The sequence below is a fragment of the Gobio gobio genome, assembly GCF_949357685.1.
Source record: "Gobio gobio genome assembly, chromosome: 7".
Classification (NCBI taxonomy): Eukaryota; Metazoa; Chordata; class Actinopteri; order Cypriniformes; family Gobionidae; genus Gobio; species Gobio gobio.
Window position 1 is genome coordinate 14828218 of NC_137103.1, and position 17588 is coordinate 14845805.

At 42.8% G+C, this 17588-nt stretch overlaps 1 protein-coding gene across 1 annotated transcript in view; it reads left to right on the top strand.

Annotated features, from left to right (window-relative positions):
• The window catches only part of LOC307128705 (uncharacterized protein), a gene marked incomplete at both ends in the record, with an annotated part of 28116 nt that extends 13332 nt beyond the window's left edge, over nucleotides 1–14784 (top strand). Inside the window, 8 exons of the mRNA XM_079820647.1 lie at nucleotides 9923–9964; nucleotides 12754–13032; nucleotides 13191–13463; nucleotides 13637–13719; nucleotides 13815–13865; nucleotides 13946–14318; nucleotides 14435–14608; nucleotides 14693–14784. Of these exons, the coding sequence (XP_079676773.1) occupies nucleotides 9923–9964; nucleotides 12754–13032; nucleotides 13191–13463; nucleotides 13637–13719; nucleotides 13815–13865; nucleotides 13946–14318; nucleotides 14435–14608; nucleotides 14693–14784 (1367 nt within the window). The remainder of the gene's footprint in view (nucleotides 1–9922; nucleotides 9965–12753; nucleotides 13033–13190; nucleotides 13464–13636; nucleotides 13720–13814; nucleotides 13866–13945; nucleotides 14319–14434; nucleotides 14609–14692) is intronic.
• Between the last annotated feature and the right edge of the window lie 2804 nt (nucleotides 14785–17588).

Below are 17588 nucleotides of genomic sequence, written 5' to 3' on the forward strand. Positions count from 1 at the left end.
CTGCTCCACTTGCCCCTCTGTGGATTCCGCCTGCTCCACTTGCCCCTATGTGGATTCTGCCTGCTCCACTTGCCCCTCCGTGGATTCCGCCTGCTCCACTTGCCCCTCTGTGGATTCTGCCTGCTCCACTTGCCCCTCTGTGGATTCTGCCTGCTCCACTTGCCCCTCCGTGGATTCCGCCTGCTCCACTTGCCCCTCCGTGGATTCCGCCTGCTCCACTTGCCCCTCTGTGGATTCCGCCTGCTCCACTTGCCCCTCCGTGGATTCCGCCTGCACCACTTGCCCCTCCGTGGATTCCGCCTGCTCCACTTGCCCCTCCGTGGATTCCGCCAGCTCCACTTGCCCCTCTGTGGATTCCGCCTGCTCCACTTGCCCCTCCGTGGATTCCGCCTACTCCACTTGCCCCTCCGTGGATTCCACCTGCTCCACTTGCCCCTCCGTGGATTTCGCCTGCTCCACTTGCCCCTCCGTGGATTCCGCCTGCTCCACTTGCCCCTCTGTGGATTCCGCCTGCTCCACTTGCCCCTCCGGGGATTCTGGCTGCTCCACTTGCCCCTCCGTGGATTCCGCCTGCTCCACTTGCCCCTCCGTGGATTCCGCCTGCTCCACTTGCCCCTCCGTGGATTCTGGCTGCTCCACTGGCCCCTCTGTGGATTCCGCCTGCTCCACTTGCCCCTCTGTGGATTCCGCATGCTCCACTTGCCCCTCCGTGGATTCTGGCTGCTCCACTTGCCCCTCCGTGGATTCTGGCTGCTCCACTTGCCCCTCCGTGGATTCCGCCTGCTCCACTTGCCCCTCCGTGGATTCCGCCTGCTCCACTTGCCCCTTCGTGGATTCCGGCTGCTCCACTTGCCCCTCCGTGGATTCCGCCTGCTCCACTTGCCCCTTCGTGGATTCTGGCTGCTCCAATTGCCCCTCCGTGGATTCTGGCTGTTCCACTTGCCCCTCTGTGGATTCCGCCTGCTCCACTTGCCCCTCTGTGGATTCCGCCTGCTCCACTTGCCCCTCCGTGGATTCTGCCTGCTCCACTTGCCCCTCCGTGGATTCTGGCTGCTCCACTTGCCCCTTCGTGGATTCTGGCTGCTCCACTTGCCCCTCCGTGGATTCTGCCTGCTCCACTTGCCCCTCCGTGGATTCTGGCTGCTCCACTTGCCCCTCCGTGGATTCCGCCTGCTCCACTTGCCCCTCTGTGGATTCCGCCTGCTCCACTTGCCCCTCCGTGGATTCCGCCTGCTCCACTTGCCCCTCCGTGGATTCTGGCTGCTCCACTTGCCCCTCTGTGGATTCCGCCTGCTCCACTTGCCCCTCCGTGGATTCTGGCTGCTCCACTTGCCCCTCTGTGGATTCCGACTGCTCCACTTGCCCCTCTGTGGATTCCGCCTGCTCCACTTGCCCCTCCGTGGATTCCGCCTGCTCCACTTGCCCCTCTGTGGATTCCGCCTGCTCCACTTGCCCCTCCGTGGATTCTGGCTGCTCCACTTGCCCCTCCGTGGATTCTGGCTGCTCCACTTGCCCCTCCGTGGATTCCGGCTGCTCCACTTGCCCCTCTGTGGATTCCGCCTGCTCCACTTGCCCCTCCGTGGATTCTGGCTGTTCCACTTGCCCCTCCATGGATTCTGGCTGCTCCACTTGCCCCTCCGTGGATTCTGGCTGCTCCACTTGCCCCTCCGTGGATTCCGGCTGCTCCACTTGCCCCTCTGTGGATTCCGCCAGCTCCACTTGCCCCTCCGTGGATTCTGGCTGCTCCACTTGCCCCTCCATGGATTCTGGCTGCTCCACTTGCCCCTCCGTGGATTCTGGCTGCTCCACTTGCCCCTCCGTGGTTTCCGGCTGCTCCACTGCTCCACTTGCCCCTCTGTGGATTCCGCCTGCTCCACTTGCCCCTCTGTGGATTCCGCCTGCTCCACTTGCCCCTCTGTGGATTCCGCCAGCTCCACTTGCCCCTCCGTGGATTCTGGCTGCTCCACTTGCCCCTCCATGGATTCTGGCTGCTCCACTTGCCCCTCCGTGGATTCTGGCTGCTCCACTTGCCCCTCCGTGGATTCCGGCTGCTCCACTTGCCCCTCCGTGGATTCCGCCTGCTCCACTTGCCCCTCCGTGGATTCTGCCTGCTCCACTTGCCCCTCCGTGGATTCCGCCTGCTCCACTTGCCCCTCCATGGATTCTGCCTGCTCCACTTGCCCCTCCGTGGATTCTGGCTGCTCCACTTGCCCCTCCGTGGATTCTGGCTGCTCCACTTGCCCCTCCATGGATTCTGCCTGCTCCACTTGCCCCTCCGTGGATTCTGGCTGCTCCACTTGCCCCTCCGTGGATTCTGGCTGCTCCACTTGCCCCTCCGTGGATTCCGGCTGCTCCACTTGCCCCTCCGTGGATTCCGGCTGCTCCACTTGCCCCTCTGTGGATTCCGCCTGCTCCACTTGCCCCTCTGTGGATTCCGCCTGCTCCACTTGCCCCTCTGTGGATTCTGGCTGCTCCACTTGCCCCTCCGTGGATTCTGGCTGCTCCACTTGCCCCTCCGGGGATTCTGGCTGCTCCACTTGCCCCTCCATGGATTCTGGCTGCTCCACTTGCCCCTCCGTGGATTCTGGCTGCTCCACTTGCCCCTCTGTGGATTCCGCCTGCTCCACTTGCCCCTCTGTGGATTCCGCCAGCTCCACTTGCCCCTCCGTGGATTCTGGCTGCTCCACTTGCCCCTCCGTGGATTCCGCCTGCTCCACTTGCCCCTTCGTGGATTCTGGCTGCTCCAATTGCCCCTTCGTGGATTCTGGCTGCTCCAATTGCCCCTCCGTGAATTCTGGCTGTTCCACTTGCCCCTCTGTGGATTCCGCCTGCTCCACTTGCCCCTCCGTGGATTCTGCCTGCTCCACTTGTCCCTCCATGGATTCTGCCTGCTCCACTTGCCCCTCCGTGGATTCTGGCTGCTCCACTTGCCCCTCCGTGGATTCTGGCTGCTCCACTTGCCCCTCTGTGGATTCCGCCTGCTCCACTTGCCCCTCTGTGGATTCCGCCAGCTCCACTTGCCCCTCCGTGGATTCTGGCTGCTCCACTTGCCCCTCCGTGGATTCTGGCTGCTCCACTTGCCCCTCCATGGATTCTGGCTGCTCCACTTGCCCCTCCGTGGATTCTGGCTGCTCCACTTGCCCCTCCGTGGATTCCGCCTGCTCCACTTGCCCCTCCGTGGATTCCGCCTGCTCCACTTGCCCCTTCGTGGATTCTGGCTGCTCCAATTGCCCCTCCGTGGATTCTGGCTGTTCCACTTGCCCCTCTGTGGATTCCGCCTGCTCCACTTGCCCCTCCGTGGATTCTGGCTGCTCCACTTGCCCCTCCGTGGATTCTGGCTGCTCCACTTGCGCCCCTGTGGATTCTGGCTGCTCCACTTGCCCCTCTGTGGGGCTCGCCTCGCAGGGTGTGAGCTGCAGAGTAATCAGCTGATCCTCATTGCCACTGGAATCCTGGGTCCATCCTGTGCAAGTTAACAAGTGTTGTGTTTTGCTTATTTAAAACATAGAGGTTAACCATAAGCTTGATCTGTACCTGTTTTAACTGTTAGGTAAATGTGTTTGAATAATATATACCAAATTTTCCCCAACCAGATTTGAAGGCACTTTTGATTGCAGGAGAACTATTGAGAGTCTACTGGATGTATTAGATATCTGTAATATATTTGATTGATTTTCTATGACGATAACCAATACAATATATCTTTAAGTCAGGAAAATAAAACCCAGAGTGCTCATAATATCATTTGAAAAAATGACAACTATAATGTTTGTTTACAGTCTGGGTCAAACTATTCAGTTAAGACTAGACTGTGTGTGCTAAAAAACTTTGGGCTTTATGCCTCAAAGTTAGTAGCAGTGTAAGTTTGTGGTGTATCCAGCAAAAATTTGATGGTTTTCTTTTTCTCTGTGTAATTTCCGTTAATGATCTACATTTTAGCACCGTCCTCGATATTGTTTCAATGAGTATATATAGATTCATCATCATTTGATTCATTGACCCAGTGACCAAAACGGGTCTTTGCAAATGTAATGTATTCAATTAGTATGTCACTACAAAAAATGCTGTGGTCACTCAGTGTGCCTAAACATTAAAAATATGGTTGTATGTGGGCAGAAAACAGAAATGAAATATGGCTCCTACAAAAACATACCACACATATGCTTGAATGCACTTAACTCTGGGTGCCAAATCCCATTGTAGACCAGTGTGCTGCATGCTATTAATACAAACAGGGCTCAATACACTTAGAATCTACATGTCTACATCTGCAGTTGCAGTTGTTTTAAAACAGTTTACTTCAATTCCCATAATCAATTACCAAGTGTGAATTTTTGTTTTTCTACCCATTTGCGTCTACATTAAATGTGTTGGTAGAGACGTCACATAGAGTAGACTATGATCATACAAGCATTCAGCAGCAGAAAAAAAGAATGACTGAATTTAAGTTTTAGAGGTGAGCCATTCCTTTAAGATTTAAACATTAATAAAATATTTTGCATTCTCAACACAAGTTGTGAACTGTGACTTTAAGATACAGTGCATGCATCTCACCTTCACAAAGGTATTCATAAAATGAACCTATCTTCTGTAGGTAGTCCTGGGCAAAGGTGGATAGTGTGCAGCGAGGCGTTATAATTTCGCATATTTTTGTTCTCCTTTCCTAGTAGCAGAACAGGTTTGTAGCCAATGGCATGGAGTTTCTCAAGCTGCAATGACAAAATTGTGTGTTTGCTGTTTAAAGTAATAGAAAAACAACATAAAAAATAACTAAGAATATTAATTAATAAATATATAACATTATTAATGACAGCATCCAGGTTACTGCCATTCAGGATTTTGAACCTAATGGTGAGTTTAGCTTTATGTGCAAACAGGAAAGGCTCATACAATAGAAGCAAAAAACAACTCTATATAGAAAAACAGTAAAAAGATGAACCTGACACCATGAGGGTACCCTTTATATAACTTTATATAAATATTTATTTTCGTAACATTAGTAGCTCAGGTTTTGCATCTACATTGATAAGATTATGTAACCATTGTGCAACTGGACAATGACAATCTAAAGATTTATTAAAAATAAAGGCAGAACCTTAGTGATTACTTGACCAAATGGGTGAATGCTGCACATATTTACAGTTGACGCATTCACATTTTAAAGTGCTTTGAGTAGTACAATATGAATGCAGTTCATGTGTTATTTCTCATCCACTCGATAAGAAAGTTTGATTATTAAATTGCATCTGTAATTCCGTCATAATGCATGCCTGTATTTGTTATGAACTCAAGAATTCCTGAGTTTCAATTATATTTGCTGTGTGTTCAAATTTTGCTCTGGTAGATAATTTAGGTGTGTGATGTATTACGGTGAAGATGTGATAACTTTATGGTTGTATTACTTACCACCACTAAAATAAAAACTACAAATCACAATTACGTGTGCCTTCAAAGTTGATAGTTAAATTATACTTTTAAATAGATTCTGATGACACAGGGAGGACAAAGTATCATTGAAAAAAAAAAAAAATCAAATGTATCTATATTGGCAAAAAATAATGCTTTTCTGACCTTCCGACTGGCATGCTCAATAACAAATGGTACCACTGAATGTACTTCCTAGATGATCTGGACAGTTTACTGTCATGTATGAAATTGTACGTACCATGATATTGGCTTCATCCTTGATGGATGCAGTGTTGTGTTTTTCTTACGACCAGCCACCCATTCCTCTCGCTTCTCATCAAACCTCTGAAGCTTCTTCTTGAGGCGCTGCTTCAGGGGCTGCTCCTTTTTACAATGCGAGCAGATTTTTTGAGCGCAAAATATTATCCCCTGACAAAAGGGGCAGATCTTTTTTGTAGACCCCCCTGGCATTATAACAAAAGACAGACAGACAGACAGACAGACAGACAGACAGACAGTCAGATACAGACAGACAGACACAGTCAGATACAAACAGACACGCTGACAAAAGATGGGTAAGACAGACAAGTAGACAAAAGACAGACAGGGAGGAAAGAAAGAGCAATAGATAAAGACCGTGAGATAGATAAAGATTGAAGAGATGGACAGAAATATAGATAGTGAGAACAAAGAGGATGTAAGATATAGAAAATAATGAAGAGATGGCTCTTAAAAGTGCCTTTGGGTTTTAAAAAGCAGGTTCAGATATGTTCGACAGGTGATATGTTTGACAGGATCTGCAGGGAGAACAACAGAAAATGTTAATTATGTAGTGTTATGTTGAAATAAGATTTAAAAAGTGTACCCTAATAGTGAGTGATTCCCATTTTCTTATAAATGCTTAGGATAAATAAATACAGATCACGTTCTTATTTCCTGTGCTACTGTTAAAAGTCACGTAACATTTTTTTTTATTAATTTGTATTAATATATATAGGCCTACATATATATCTAGAACCTATATCTAGGCCTAGAACATGTTTTTTTTATAAACTCGTAATTGTATTAATTTTGGACGTGTAAATAATGCTCATGAATTCATCTTGCTTATTAGACTGTTGTAAGCGACTTACCGTGGTGGAATCGCGCTGGGCAATGGTTTCTGCGATGGTCGCACACACGTGCGTGACGTGTTGCACAAAATTGCGCCAAAATATCAATCATAATTAAAAAGTACAGTCTTAATATTTTATATCCGTGCTCAATTTTAAAGGGGTCAGCATAAATGTCCAAGTGAAGGAAACACGAGTATGTAGCCATTACATTTAAACACATATCACTTCCCAGAATGCATCCATCTCTTTGCCAAAGGATATGTTCATATAAAGTAATAAACATTTCTGCAGTAGTTAATTTATTACAACTTCATAATCAGTATTGAGATGAAAGTTATATAAAAGTAGGCTATTATTTTTTTCTTTTCTTTTTTTGGCGCAAAAAAAACAAAGTAGGCTCTTTTGCAAATTGAAATACCATCGACAATTATAAAATATCCCACAATAAATTAAGGCATGTTTTAAGCCTACAGCAGATGTGCAGTCCTGCAATTATGTCGTTTTAATGTATTCCGAAATTATATTAAAAAGAGAGGAAAAATCGTGATATTACCGAATGAGAAAAGGGTTAATTTCAGCTAGCTACCCTCAACGTCGGCTTATGGACGTGAGGGGGAAATTACCACAATATGTGATCGAAAATTATCAAATATAATGATGAATGTTTTAAGCATATATAAAATATACCGTCCTGTAGCTAATTATGTAATTTTAATGTTTAAAATTAAATAAAAAAGAGAGGAAAAAGAGTTAGTGTTAGAAAAATAATCAAAGTTCAAAATTCAAAGATGAGGGATTTGCACTCAAATCTATCGGACGACCCTCTCCGTTGTCAAGTGACGAATAGGGGTGAGACCGTGTTGCAAAGAAAGACATGGTGCAGGCACGAAAAATACGTCCCTTTGAAATACATTAGATTGAAAGTCGTGCTGAGTGACACGAAAAAAAGAAGAAAATTCGTGCTAGAGGACACGAACCAATTCGTGTTGAGTAGCCTACCGAATATAAAGCAATACAACAAGGATTAAAATCTCCTGATTAAATGTTGAGTAATGTAGCCCTTAAAGTTTACAAAATGAATAACAATTGTAAAAAAAAATAGTGTGCTTTCGGAAGAAAGACATGGTGCAGGCACGAAAAATACGTCCCATTGAAATACATTGAAAGTCGTGCTGAGTGACACGAAAAAAAAAGAAGGATATCTGTGCCCTTGGACACGAATAAATAGATTAATGTTGAGTATAGCCTACCGAATATAAAGCAATAAAAACGAGGATTAAAATCTCTTGATTAAATGTTGAGTAATGTAGCTCTTAAAGTTTGCAAAATGAACAACAATTGAGAAAAAAACAATAATGTGCTCTCGAAAGAAAAACGTGGTGCAGGCACGAAAAATCCGTCCCGTTGAAATACATTAGATTGAAAGTCGTGCTGAGTGACACGAAAAAATGGGGAAATTCGTGTCAATGAACACGAATCAATAGATTAAATTTCGTGACTATGTCACGAACTGCCGTGAATAATAACATTAATTTTCATCATTGTCATACCACGATAAAGGAATAATACACAAATGTCCTTCTTCAGTCTTTCAGTCAAGATTAAGTTCCAAGTCCTTAAACACAGACACTGTTCTCGTAGCTTTTACGCTTTTAGAAAACTCAATGGATACAAAATACATCTCAAGTTTAAATCTTTAAAAAAAAAATTACATTTATTAATGTGGTATTTGGCTAACAGAAAAATAAGATTTACAAAATAAATATAATTTTTCACCTTAATCAAAACCAAAAATTACATTTTTATGAATCAATTAATATTAGGATCAATCTTTGATAAAATCACAAATATCAAACCAAAATGTCACTGATGTGTGAGAGCAATTCCAAAATAAATGTAGATTAAAGTTTCTCTAAACAGAAAGAACTGAGGGTATTAATGTCATTTTAAGTCTTTTGAGAGAGCACTTATCTGGATAAAACCTATGAATTAATTTAACAGTAATTTATCTCATTTTGTTGGTTATCAGATTAAAGTCACTGATATGCAAAAACACACATGAGGTCGCGTGAGCGTGCACATCCAATGTCAACACATTTATTGAACAGTTACAATATTTATACACACAACAGTTAACGTAAATATTATTATTATTATCCGAGAATGCTTCGTGTCCAAAATCTTCATCATTATAGCTCATAAACGTTAATAGAGCAAAACCTCGCAAGGCACTTCCAGTCTAACCCATAGTCACTGCTTCTGTCCAAAATGCGTCCAAAAATGCTCACGGGAGAATAAATCGGACATCATCTTAATATAAACTCTAGATTTACATTTATTTTGGAATTGCTCTCACACATCAGTGACATTTTGGTCGAGGGGTGAATAAATTAAAATTAATAAACGAGCCCAAAACAAAACGAAAAAGCCCATTATATGATTTTACTAATGAAGGAACGGGTGATGACGTTCATGATGTATAATGATCATAAGCACCATCTCTCAGTGTTTATGAACACATATCATTTAAGTTTATTAAGAGTTAAATGTATCTGTGATGTCATGTGACGATTCGGACTTAAATATTACGGTTAGGAATAATGTATGGTAATAAAACAAAATCATACATCGAAATAAAATAGGCCTAAACTTTATGAATAAAATAAAACTTCAAAGCTTGACTTCAATGGACGGCAAACAAGTATGTAGTTTGCCCCGCTATTTTAAATACATACATTTCTAAATTTTAGGTAAATTAAACAGAGTCCCAATCAAAGAAATAGGCTACATTTAAATCAAATGTCTATATTTTGAATTGAAGGGGTGTCATTTGCAACTGTGAATTCATTAATTGTACTCAGTTTTCTTATGATGAACAATTAAGGCTTTGAAAATGATAAATTCCAGGAATTATAAAACAAGTACAAAACCGAGAGCGTAACTGCACTCACGCACGCGACGTTATTTGTGTTTTTGCGTGCGTGCATATGAGCGTGCTCATATGAGTTGCTATAGCGACGCGTCCTGTGAATATGAACTTTAAATATAAACAGTGGAATCCGTCGCTGTTTGTTGGTTGAGCGGAGGCGAGACACCGACACGGTTGCAGATTGTTTCCTGTGCAAATCTCGAGATTTTGAGGCTGTTTGAAAGAGTTTTGAGGAGGCTTTTATTCTAGAAGGAGATCGGAAGATATTTTCTTTCCATCGACTTTTATTTTTTGAAAGAGTTCATATTATTTCTGATTACAATTTTATTTTATTGTAATTTTCGACGGAGTTTGGAGTTTTATTTCGTTTTTTTATTTGATTTGATTATTTTTTGGGGGGAGGGGTATTTCTGAAGAAGGTTGTATTATATTCTCTTTTTTTGTATTGTATTTTGTATTGTTTCTATTACAGGTTGGAGGACGATGTCGATGGCTCTCATGGGTGAAAGAAGAAGTGAGTGTTTATTTTTGTTTCTGTATTTGTTGATTGGTATGGGTTATGGCAGAGCCCGTCTACGGAGAGCCTGCCCACTCCCTATTAAGCCCTGTTGTACAGAATTTTGGTTGTAGTACCACCAGAGTTCCACTGGGGGCGATCGCCATGAGTGCAAAATGAATGGAAGTCAATGGGGCTTGACGGCTAAATTTGTCTCTTTCACCCGATTGCCGTTGAGAAATCTCAGAAATGATTGTAGATTTTGCAAGTTCAACATGGGTCTTAGGTCGAAAGTTGAATGAACGAGTACTTATGTCCTTTTGATTTCTTACAGGTTGAGTTGTTGTTGTCCATAACACGCTAGCATTCTGCTAATGAACGCTGATTGGTCAGTGAAGGACTGATTACGACCAGAGATCCCGCTTGATGGCATCGTGTCATCTGAAGCGGGACCAGAAACAAACAAAACAAAAACTCTTCTAGCACGTGTATTTACCTGTGTCAGCTGTGTTGTCGATGCCTCGAGAGAAAAGAAAGTGCAGAGCGCGAAAGCACCAGAGCGACTGAAGGATTGCCGTTAAGCAGTATCTCTGGACGTACATGTGTATAACGTCATTGACACTTTAAAAGACTTTTTAAAGCAAATAAGTGACTCTAAAAAATCTAACACCCAGCAATGTGTAATTTATTTGCATTTCCTTTCGAATACAACATTCAAATTACTAGATAAAAAATTATATCCTGAGAAAAGTGGATTTTTATTGGTATAGCGCCATAGACCTCCATTCATTCTGCACTCGTCCTGTGAGCGCCCTCATATGGAATCAGAGAGGAACTGCAACCAGTTCAGAAGCCGGAAGTTCAGTGAGAGTGAAACTTCTCGCCATATTAGACATTCTCTGGTTATGGTATGATCGAAGAGTCGAGAAGCCCAAGAGGCGAAACTCTGTTGTGTTATGGGTAACAGTCTGTAGATGGCGCTGCTGAGGCGCGGCCGCCATTATTGACTGAAAGCTGCTGAAATCGTTAGCGCGCCAGTCACAACTGTGAAGATGAATATAAGTTTTGTCAAAACGCAAGCAGTGTTCTGCAATAAATTGCAAAAATTATACACAAATGCACACACAATAGATGGTGGTGTCTGATTAATTACTGAGATCTTATGACACCACTTCCATTTTAGTCCTGTTTATAGTTCATGTGTGCACTTGCTAGATTGCACATCTTTTTTGTACCTTTCCGCCTGTAATAGGACATTCACAGATTGATTTTGTTTTTGTTCTTGCCATTGAAACGTTCACTGTGTGCACTTTCACTGAAGATGTTGAAAAACAAGTTGTTAATATTTTTGGGATATTCTATGTAAAAGAAATTTCTTTAGAAATGTTCATTTATTATTTTATGAATTAATTTATTTTTCCAAATCATATATATGGTGATGTTCACTATTATCAAAATCAACATTTGAATAAATATCTTATTACTGTGTGTCTGCCTATATATTATTTCATGAATTTCTGTTATTCATAAAACAAGGAAAATGCATAATAGAACATAAATATTGATAGATTAAAGGTTTGCAGTAATTTTATAATTGTATCTTTGCAAACCGTAATTGGTAGGCTAATGAAGCCGAATCGGTGGGGCATACCCTTACGAAAAAGTACTACAGGAATCTTATAGTATTTTGGGACAAAATATTATAGTAATCTTATAGGAATACTGTAGTAATTTGGGACATACTATAGAAGTACGATAAGACTACTATAGCAGCTTTAAAATATTATAGAGGTATTACAGAACATCACAGAAGTATGTTATGTTCTGTAATGCCTCTAATATCCTAGAGCCGCTATAGTATTTCTATAGTAGTCTTATAGTACTATAGTAATATTTTGTCCCAAAATACTATTTTCCTAAGGATAATTAGGCCATTCATAACCAGCACATAGACGTAACATTTTCTGCCATTTAACGTCGGTCATCCTCATTAATGTATTTGAAATTGTTTTCATATTTAGATATGACGGCCAGAAAAAATTAAGTTATGTTAAGTTTTTATGTTAAGTTGGTTCAGTGCCATTGACTTCCATTATTTTTCGGCGTTTTCCTTCAGTTTTCAGTCCATAATGGCGGCCGTCATGGGGCAACGGTTGCTATGGAGCGTTCTATTGAGTTTCGCCTCTTGGGCTTCTGTACTCTTTGGTGTGATGTTGTACAATAATTGACTAAATTAATGTGAAGAAACTTGTGCGAGGTAACCACATGTGATCCATGGAAGCTTTAGCGTAAGTTCTGCCAGGAAGACTTAATTGTCATGTCACTTTAATTTTATCTATCCAATCACATGCTAAATACCTGGGTATAAAAGATCGGTACTTACTCATGTCTGAGTTCACAGATGCTGACGCTCCCATTCACCGCCATCCTCCCCACCACCTCCAAGTCAAATCCTTCCCTACATCCACCCCACCACCACCAGGATGGTCCCTTCCATACCTCACGTGGGGGTCGGCTGCGCCTCTGCCTTCGTCTTCAGGCAGGATATGCAGAGTCCGGACCCTCAGATTGCGAGCTACGGACGGGGCCTATGCCAATATACTTTATTGCTTGCTGGGTTGTTAATAAATGGATAATTGTCACAGTATTTATTCTCCCGAGTCTTTCTGGCAGAACTAAATTTCCCGGGCTAAGTGATCACATGTATTTGATTCCTTGCATATGAAATAAACTTGAGTTACTCTAAGAACAATTTGTAATTGATTATTATTAAAATATGACTAATTATTTGATGTGAAATATTCCAGCTCCAGGCCGCTGCAGATCCAGCAGAGCTGCTTCCAGTCAGTCGGCTGGTCAGGAGGTTTGGATCCTCAGTTCGGATGACCACGAGGATCCGCTGCTACACCCGATACTGAGCCAGGAACTAGTAGGATATTTTGCCCCCCTGCCTTCTGATTTGGCTGTGTCTGTGTCCACAGGTCCGGCTGACAGGAAGAGGAAGTGGCAGAGCGGGAGCCGGGAGGAACCAGACGATGGAAGTCCATCCACTTCATTTAAAACACCTGCGAAACGCTCTCGCAAAGGTCAGAATAGACTTATATTAAAAAATGTATGGCTCAGTTAATCAATTATTTGTCATTAACATAGAAAGTTGAAAAAATAAAGTAACAATTTGTTGTAACCACTGACATTAATTATTCATAATATTAAAAAACAGTTTCTAATGTTTGAAATATTCCAGCTCCAGGCTGCTGCAGATCCAGCAGAGCTGCTTCCAGTCAGGAGGTTTGGATCATCAGTTCGGATGACCACGAGGAGCCGCTGCCAGACCCCACCCCGACACTGAGCCAGGAACTACCAGGATATTTTGCCCCCCTGCCTTCTGATTTGGCTGTGTCTGTGTCCACAGGTCCGGCTGACAGGAAGAGGAAGGGGCAGAGCGGGAGCCGGGAGGAACCAGACGATGGAAGTCCATCCACTTCATTTAAAACACCTGCGAAACGTTCTCGCAAAGGTCAGAATAGACTTATATTAAAAAGTTATGGCTCAATTATTAAATGATTTGTCATTAAAAAATATTCCTCAGCTGTTTGATGTAAGGACTGCATTAAAGTTATGTCTTTGTATAGCTTTAGAGACTGCAACATGTTTTCTCTTAAGACGTTTCTTTGATCGTATGTTTTGCAGAAGCATATGCGAAGGGCCGTTTGCTGGGAAAGGGCGGATTCGGCGCCGTGTATGCTGGGATCCGCAGGTCTGACGGACTGCCAGTAAGACATTTTCTTCCCTCCTTTGTTCAGACAGCCTTTATAAATGTTGATATCAGTAAATTCAGGTGTGATTTACTGTGGCTTATCGTCTACAGGTGGCCATCAAGTACGTCTCTAAGGACAGGGCCCTAAAGATGCTGAAAGATGTAAGTTCCAGCGTGAATCTGTTGTTCTGTTTCCTCCGTTTCGCTCAGCGCTGGATATAATGGAGCATTTGTCCCTGCAGGAAGGTCAGGGTCTGCTGCCTCTGGAGGTGGCATTGATGGCCCGGGTCAATTCGGCTCCCGCCTGCCCCAACGTCCTGCAGCTCGTGGAGTGGTTTGAGCGTGACACCCGCTACAGCCTGATCCTGGAACGGCCAGTTCCCTGCCAAGATCTGCAGAGTTTCTGCGAGGAGAACGGCTGTCTGGATGAGAGCTTGGCCAAGAAAGTGCTGGTGCAGCTGATCTCCGCTCTGAAGCACTGCGAGAGCCGCGGAGTCCTGCACCGGGACGTCAAGCCAGAGAACCTGCTCATCTCCACAGCTTCACACCACATCAAGCTGCTGGACTTCGGTTGTGGAGCGCTGATGAAGGACTCGGCCTACACGTCTTTTGCAGGTGGGTTTGCGTTACAGGAGGAAACGCTCTGTGGATGTTTGTGAACTTTTGGTGAGAGAATTAGTTTGGACCGGAGTTTATTCAGTGGATGTTTCTGGTCTTCTTGTGTCTCTCAGGTACTCTCGAATACGCCCCTCCTGAGTGGTTTAATCAGCGCCGCTATCATGCAGGACCGGCTACTGTTTGGTCTGTGGGGGTGACGCTCTATAACATCCTGTGCTTCCCCTTCATAGCCGCAGACAGGATCTCCTTTAGAAGCAGACTGATCTTCCCTAGAGAGCTGTCTACAGGCAAGAGATAGCAAACATTCAGAGGTAGAAACCCAGGATGAGTTTGTTGGTTTGTGTTTCTGAAGACTGTGTTGTGTGTAACAGAGTGCCATCAGTTGATCAGCTGGTGTCTCAGGGACGCGGCGGCAGACCGTCCCACTTTAGACGACATTGAGGTCCATCCCTGGTTGCAGTGAACAGGTGACCAGTGACATTACACTTATCTGAATCACAGCATTCATGGCTTGGATTGTATTGTTAGGATAGTGTAGATAAACGGTTTTGATTATGTGTTTAGGGTGAGCAGGAGTGACACCGGAACTGCAGAGAGCTTCCTGATCACCTACAGAAGTGGACCATCAACTACAGTTTACATCCTCTGCTCCCACTGATCTACACAAATATAGACACACTGTATTTGTCATAAATATAGATCAGTGTCTGCTGCGCTCTGTGAAGCTGTGTAGACGCTGGAGGAGCTGAACACGCAGCGCCAGCTGAAACCAGAGCCCAATGGGCCAGAGATCTGCTATTCCAGAGTAGCAAAACACGTAGTTTGTACCTCAATAGACCAAAAGGGAAAAAACACTGGGACAGAGCGCAGGGCTGCATTTCCCGATAACGTTGTCTCTTAGCGCGCTACGAAGACTCTAAAGGTATAACTTAACTAAAGGTATCCCATTTCTAGGCGTGCCCCGAACTATATCTTAGGAGGTTGCTTAAGGTTTACCTTCTTAAGTGCGGCGTCAGCAGGTGCTGAATTAGTTTATCAATGACTCAAAAATAGATGAATCACTCTATGCAGGGGCTGTTTAACTGCGTTATGTGAGACAGCGGTGTTCTTTATAATAGAAGCACTTCAGAAATTGTTGCAATTGCATTTATCAGGACTCGTGAGATCTTATACATATAATCCAAATTGCAAACTAAATTCAAAACCGTGGATAATTTATATAATTTTGAAATGATTGTGCGAACCTGCAACCTCTTATGCCCAAAGGTATCATGCATCAACCCACTAACGGGCAGTATGCCATTTATATTATCATAATATATTTTACCATAGTCTTCATTTACTCCACAAGCAGAGTTGATTGCCCGCATAACATTATTGGTGTAAATCACTAATTTCGGTTATTGGATGACCTACTCAATAAAGGCGCCACACGCGAAACATAATCAACAGCTATAGCGGAAAAAAAAGAACGAAAGAGAAGAGTGGCGGCAGCTGAATTTCGGGGCTGCTCCGTTGAGTTTGTCTTGAAAAAGTCGGACCAACAAGATCTAAGAGCTGCTGAATTTGCTGTCGTGGCAGGCAAAATTAATTTTGAATTGCAGCTTTGGACAGGGTAGCCAGGGGACTAAAGTTTTCACGGATGAAATAGTGCACATAGAAATGGCTCCGCGGACGGCGCCGTCTTTGATTTAGCACAAATATTCGCTGTATCGCTGCCATAGTTTGACCAAACTCCCCTCCACAATCATTCCCTTTAAATAGACTCCATAATGGTTTGCCAGCTGATGAACCTTTGGATAATATAATTAAAAAGCTTACAACCATTAGTGTAATGACAATTTTAATCCTTACATAAAAAAACAAACAATTAAATTAGCCTAATTGAACTCTGGGTGTACAGTATATTACAACTTCAGAATTATATTCATATGGACTGACATGTAAAGAAGCTTTTTGCACAGTGGTGGCCACCAGTGGAATGAACTGTCAATAATGATAAGGTATAGCTAAGAGTGATTCAGACCAACCTTACGAAAGTAGGACTTACAGAAGGTATTCTTAACTAAGATCGTTTCAGGAAACACGTATTAACGTTAAGGTGCACCTTAAGGTATAACTTAAGAACGACGAGAAATCCAGCCCAGAACAGTCTGAGGCAGTGTTAACTTGCATAATGTGCTTGTTTTTCTCTTTTTGAAACTAGGACAGTAAAAATACAAACAGTCCAGTAGGCGGAGACAGACACACAGAAGCATCTATAAACTAAATACATTTATTATGCTCAGAACAATAACTAACATATTGTACGATGAGGTAGAGGGTGTGTGTGAAAGTCATTGAACTGCAGAGTGTAAACTAGCATAATGAGGTTTATTTATTATTACAAGGACAAGGAACAGAAATAAAATTAAGAAATAGAAAATACAAGAAATTAAACCCAGAGCTTAAATGAAATTAAACCCTTCCTGCAAAACAAGAGACCCAGGATCAACTAATTAATATTTATATTTATATATCTATTGTATTTTTTAAATTATTTATAAAAATCATGACAGGGATTAAAACAATGTGTAAATAAAAGCCTAACACATATAGTGAATGTGTCTATAGTCAGTGCTGAACATTAAATGCAAAACGGTTCAAATATAAACACTTTCTAAAACTTGCCCACCGTAACACAGAAAAACAAAAGCACGGACTAAACACACACACATTTACTGATCTAAAAATAGTCATTCTATTAATCTTATTTTTATATTACCATTACAACAATCCCTTTACATTAACTGCTCTCATAAATATACACATTTTGTATTTTATACCTTACAGTCAATAAAAGGCATATTTAATGTAGCAGAATGTGTCACGTGTTTGGTTTTGTTTCCTGTTCATGTTTCATGTCTTTTATTCTGAAGTTGATCACAGTCATGGTTCCTGTTAGTCATGTGATCCTCTTGCCCTCATGTGATCTTATCATGTGCTTCTCTTGTGTCATGTTGTCATTGGTTCATTGTCTTGATTGTTCACAGGTGTGTCTTGTTTAGTCATTAGTCCTTGTGTATTTAAAGGGTCACTTCAGTGATTTAGCATTAAGCTTTGTATCAGTAGAAACCCCGTAGTAGATTTGAATTATGGTACTACCCCCCCCCCCTCATATCCCCCTGAGACGAGAGAATTATGCATTTTATTTCTGGAAAAAATCCTCCAATGACGCGTAATCTGAGGATTTTTTGGCCAGAGGCTGGAGACTACAGCCAGTAGATG